At 38.0% G+C, this 5,646-nt stretch overlaps 1 protein-coding gene across 1 annotated transcript in view; it reads left to right on the forward strand.

The window, feature by feature from the left end:
• Positions 1 to 5,646, forward strand: part of TMEM131 (transmembrane protein 131) — a 178,074-nt gene that overhangs the window by 105,170 nt on the left and 67,258 nt on the right. Inside the window, exons 21-26 of the mRNA XM_015570023.1 lie at positions 641 to 793; positions 890 to 965; positions 1,605 to 1,722; positions 3,806 to 3,944; positions 4,051 to 4,160; positions 4,843 to 4,909. Coding sequence (XP_015425509.1) covers positions 641 to 793; positions 890 to 965; positions 1,605 to 1,722; positions 3,806 to 3,944; positions 4,051 to 4,160; positions 4,843 to 4,909 — 663 coding nt within the window. The remainder of the gene's footprint in view (positions 1 to 640; positions 794 to 889; positions 966 to 1,604; positions 1,723 to 3,805; positions 3,945 to 4,050; positions 4,161 to 4,842; positions 4,910 to 5,646) is intronic.

The raw sequence follows: 5,646 nt of genomic DNA on the forward strand, positions 1-5,646 counted from the left end.
TAAAGTGGTTCATCACCACCAAACCAGTATTATATGAAATGCTGAAAGGTATCCTTTAATAAGAGGAAGAAGAAGAAAAAGGTAAAGATACAAATTATGAACAACAAATACACATCTATCAAGTGAATGTAAAAATCAAGTGAATAAATAATCTGATGAACAATAAACTGGTGAATATAATAGAATCAAGGGCATAGAAAGGGAGTGGACTGACTATTCTCAGGGGGAAAGGGGTATGAGGGGTATGGGAAGAAACTAGACAAAAATTGTATACCTGTGGATGAGGACATTGGGGGTTGGGTAAGGGCAGAGGGTGGGGTGGGGTGGGAACCGGGTGGAGGGGAGCTTTGGCGGGGAAAAAGAGGAACAACTTTTTATAGTGAACAATAAGGATTTAATTTTAAAAAATGAATTATTTAAATTACACAATTCTTTACTTAAAATCTGGTACCGTATCATAGAAAGAGGCATGCTGCTGATAAGAGCTCGATTATAAATTTAGGGAGTATCAAGTGATGAACATTCTAAATGTCCTCTGAGCTTTGGTTTCCTAGAGAGATGTCTGTTGGCACTTAAGTGTGTGTTGTAAGAAAGTCCAACCATATACAAATGACTTTGTTTGTTTGTTTTCTTCCTTCAGGGGAAAGTAGTTCATCAGAGTTTAAGTATAATGAACTCCTTCTCACAGAAGGTAAAGATACAGCAAATTCGATCTTTGTCAGAAGATGGGCGGTTTTACTACAAACGATTACGGGCCAATAAAGAAGACTTGGAGCCAGGGAAAAAATCAAAGGTTTGACATGTTCTAATTAAGAATTCCCATTCATGAGTGTTTTATTATGACCTTCTGTGGACTTGGGATTCATGAATCTCCTGTGCTTCGTCATAGATTGCAAACATTTATTTTGATCCTGGACTGCAGTGTGGAGATCATTGCTATGTCGGCTTGCCTTTTTTGTCCAAATGTAAGTTACCTTGCTGTTTCACTATCCAGAAAATATTCTTTTTCTTTCTTTCTTTCTTTTCTTTTTTTTTGTTTTGTTAATCCTCACATGATATTTTTTCCATTGCCTTTCAGAGAGAGTGAAAGCAGGGAGGGTTGGGAGAGAGAAAAACATCAATGTGAAAAAGACATGGACTGGTTTCCTCCTGCATTCACCCCTACTAGGGGTAGGAAACAAACCCAAAACCCAGGTACACGCCCTTGACCGGGAATTGAACCAGAGACCCTGCGGTGTGCTGCCTAACACACTAACCATTGAGAAACCCTGGCCAGGGGCACAAAATATTTTTTAATGAAGGCTGCCATTTTTAAAATCACTCTATGTATTGGGCTGTAGAAATCATTTGAAGGAAAATTGGCAGATGGATTAGGTGTAGGGTGAGTATGTCATACTACTGTCCCTGGCTAGTGGTAGCTCAGTTGATTAGAGCATCCTGATACACCAAGGTTGCAGGTTCAATCCCCGGTCAGAGCACATATAAGAATCAACCAATGAATGCACAAATTAATGGAACAACAAATCAGTGTTCCTCTCTACCCCCTCCTTTCTCTCTAAAATTAATTAAAAATTAATAATAATAACTTATGTTCCCTGTTTTAGCTGAACCCAAAGTGCAGCCTGGGATAGCCATGCAGGAAGATACATGGGATGCGGACTGGGATTTGCATCAAAGCCTATTCAAAGGATGGATGGGAATAAAGGAAAACTCAGGTCATAAGTGAGTGGTTTTGCTTTAAGTATTTTGACTATCTGTACAAGTTCAAAGTGTCTCAGTTGATGTTACTTCCTAAATATTATTTTTATATTAGGTTATTTTACTTTACTATAGCTAAGAAAATATTCTAATCTTCAGAAAATTATTAATGAGGCATCTTGAATTGCCATTTTAATTGTATGTTGCTCAGAAATATACACACTACCATTTTTCTCTTTACTCCATCATTCTAGATACTTCAAAGAAACTATTTGAAGTTGTCTTTATGTAGGATGACAACAGTGTTCACTTCAGACACATCCATTTGCATAAGAAAGTTTTTGTCTACTACTGACCTCCGTTAAAGGCAAGGAAAACATGTTCTCGGTTTAATCCCATAGTAGGAGACCGAGTGTGTATGTGGTCATAGTGGAAAGACCACCTTTTCAAAATGCTGGGCTGTTAGGGGTACACAAGGCCCAGTTCCAGTGGGCTCAGCATGTCTTCGTAGGTAGAAAACATGCTAATTACAAATCTACTGCACCTGTATTCAAAAACAGACCGTATCGAAATGTGATCTTTTCAGTTACTTCAGAAGAGAATTTGACTAGAATGATGATAATATGACAACTGATGAAAACTGTTATTCTCATTTGGCTAATTTGAAATTTATCAAGATACTGCAATTTATTGTACTATAAAATTTTCAAACCACTAACAGTTAAATCTGAGGTTTCTGATTATCTGAACTATATGCTATAAAAAGTTTTCTTAAAGCAAAGAGTTAAATTTTTACTTTCATATGGTTAAAATAAGTACAGAGAGAGACAATGAACTCACTAAGAGAACACTGATTGAAACACTTATTGGTCTCCTAAATTTCCATAGTGGACATTGTAATATACAGGCAGTCTCCAAATTAACATTCAGTTATGAATTAGTAACTTAGAGTGCTGCCCTAGGCTCAGCTGACAAGGAACCTCATTGCCTCCCACCTACTGACACCCCTTGCCTTCCTCTTTGTGTGCCCAGCATTCCGCTGCTAAAGACGTGGGCTCCCGGTCTCCCTGTGTCTCCAGGACCCAGGTGCATAGTAGCAGGGCATGCTTCCTGCTCCTGCCTCTGTGGTACCTTGTCAGTGTGTACGTTACAGAGAATTTCTGTTACTTGTCTTTTTTTTTTTTAATACTTTTTTTATTGATTTCAGAGAGGAAGGGAGGAAGAGAGAGAGAGAGAGAGAGAGAGAGAAAAACATCAATGATGAAAATCATTGATCGGCTGCCTCCTGCACGCCCCATACTAAGGATCGAGCCTGCAACCCTGGCAGCATGCCCTTGACCAGAATCTAATCTGGGATCCTTCAGTCCACAGACCGACACTCTAGCCACTGAGCCAAACTAGCTAGAGCTCTGTTACTAGTCTTATAAAACCTTTGCTCTTACCAATATTGCAATGCCATAATTTGGTATTGTTTAGGGTTAAAATAGGCTTCAGTGTTTGGGCTCCAGGGACCTTAGCCCCATTTATACTATTGTTTGCTTAGGAAATGTGTTCTGAGCTCTAAACAGCTTATTTACAAACATTCATATGTAGGGATATATTCATTTGAGTCCCGAATGTTGCTGATAACATTACATATATCTGCACAAAGCCCTCCTATGGATTACCTTGCAACTGATGTCTTCATTGCATGTAGGATTTTGATTTTTATCTCAAGGGAGGGAAACTATATGCCAAACAGTGTACTGCCTTCTCACTAGTTCTACTAAAGATGTTCTTACACCCTGCTCTTAGTGTTCAGATCTTCCCGATAGGCAGGCAAGACCCTTTGGGATCCCCACACATTGTTATCTGCCTGTCTTTTTCTTTACATACTCAATGAAAAACAGTACAGGTGATCAGGAGTACATATTTTGGCAGCTCTTTGTGCCAAAATAGAAACAACTTTATACATCTCTATTAAAGCATAGTGAGATGTTAGAGCAAATAAAGCCGTGTTTATCCAGAGCCAGAATAAAATTCCTCAAACACACAAGCCTGATAGAATTTCTTTTAGAGAACTCATACTTCATTTTGATCCAGTGGCTTATAACATTGTTTTTTCTAGATTGAGTGCTTTATTTGAAGTAAATACAGACCTTCAAAAAAATATACTATCAAAAATCACTGCCGAGCTCTCCTGGCCTTCCGTACTTAGCTCACCCCGGCTCCTGACATTCCCACTGACTAATACCAACTGCTCTTCAGTAAGTATTCAAAGCAACGTCGGGTTTGGGAAGTACATAGTAGATTTATAAAATACCGACTCTTAACTATGGGTTTTTCATTTACTGTTTGGTTACTTTATTTAAGGAAGAAGAGATTACTTTAGAAAATCCTGCAGATATTCCTGTTTACATTCAATTTATTCCTCTGGCTTTATATTCCAATCCTTCAGTCTTTGTAGATAAGTTAATATCAAGGTAAGCACTTCTTCAGGTAATCAAAATGTTTGATTGAATACTCAGCATTGAATACTCACTTTACCAGCTCATCCAGTAATAGATTGGGTTTAAAGAAATTGCGGGTCTGTAATTAAAGTTGAGAGGAGATTCTGGGAAGAGAGATTGGTACTATGTTAAGCAAATGAAAAAATTTTCAGGTTTTTGTGTTTATTTTTTTAAGTATACAACTTTTTTTTTAATCCTCATCCGAGGATATGTTTATTGATTTTAGAGGAGGGGAAAGAGAGAGAAACACCGATATGGGAGAGACTCTAACATCAATTGGTTGCCTCCTGTACGCGCCCCAAATGGGGATCAGACCTGCAACCTAGGTATGTGCACTGACCGGAAATTGAGCTTCAACCTTGTTTGTGTGTGGGAGCTCATTTCAGTTTAAGATAAGAAAAAGCAATGTAGAAGGTCTTCCTACAAAATTATAAAGAAAGCAAATGGAACCTTTGAAATATTTTACTTTTAAAAGTGAGCAAAACATTGACTGTAAGTTGTGGCTATTAATTTTTAAAGACTATTAATCTGATAAAATAGTGATCTCAAATCTTCCAAAATAATTTGCAAATAAAGCACAGACTTGATAATTACTCTATCATCCATTTAATTATGATGCTGCTTACACAGAAATATGTATACATTTTTATTTTAGGTTTAACTTGAGTAAGGTGGCAAAGATAGATTTAAGAACACTAGAATTCCAAGTCTTCAGAAACAGTGTAAGTATTGAAACTTTATACTATTTCACAGAAATATTTCTGTAACGTGATCAGTGTTCATGTGAAGGAAAACTGTTACCTATTCAATTTGGCTGAAGGGCAAGTTACCTAAGAAGTCAGGCTAGTCAGTAATGGTTCTAGAGGTAAAAACACAGGTAGAATAGGTAGGATTTAGATCAACATGAAGCACACTGGGTAGAAGATTCCTGTTTGTGGTCATTAAACATTAAGGCCACAATTATTTATAGTAACAGCTACTAGAAATTCAGAGTCTCTATTGATGGTGTGTGTGTTCTGTGCACCAACTACTGCTGACCCCATGGGTGAGTGACGCCCGTCAGGTCCTGTGCTCGGTGCCCTGCTCAGCTGCTGTAGACTCAGCCTACGGCTTCTTTTATGGAGTCAGTCTATCCCATGCTTGGTCTTCCTCTTGTCCTGCTGCCTCTTTTCCCAGCACAATTGCCTTTTGCAAAGAACCCTGTCTTCTCATGATGTGCCCAAAGTAGGACAGCCTCAGTTGTCATTTTTGTCTCCAGTGATGTTTCAGGCCTAATTTGCTTTAGAACCCACTTGTTCGTCTTCCTGTCACAATATCCATAGTGCTCTCCAACACCATATTTCAGATGAATCCATGGTTTGTTTGGGGTTTTTTTGTGTGTGTGTTTTTTTTTGTTTTTTTTTTTAATTAAATCTTTATTGTTCAGATTATTACATTTGTTCCTCTTTTTTCCCCCCAT

The sequence above is a fragment of the Myotis davidii genome, unplaced genomic scaffold, assembly GCF_000327345.1.
Source record: "Myotis davidii unplaced genomic scaffold, ASM32734v1 scaffold1065, whole genome shotgun sequence".
Taxonomy (NCBI): Eukaryota; Metazoa; Chordata; class Mammalia; order Chiroptera; family Vespertilionidae; genus Myotis; species Myotis davidii.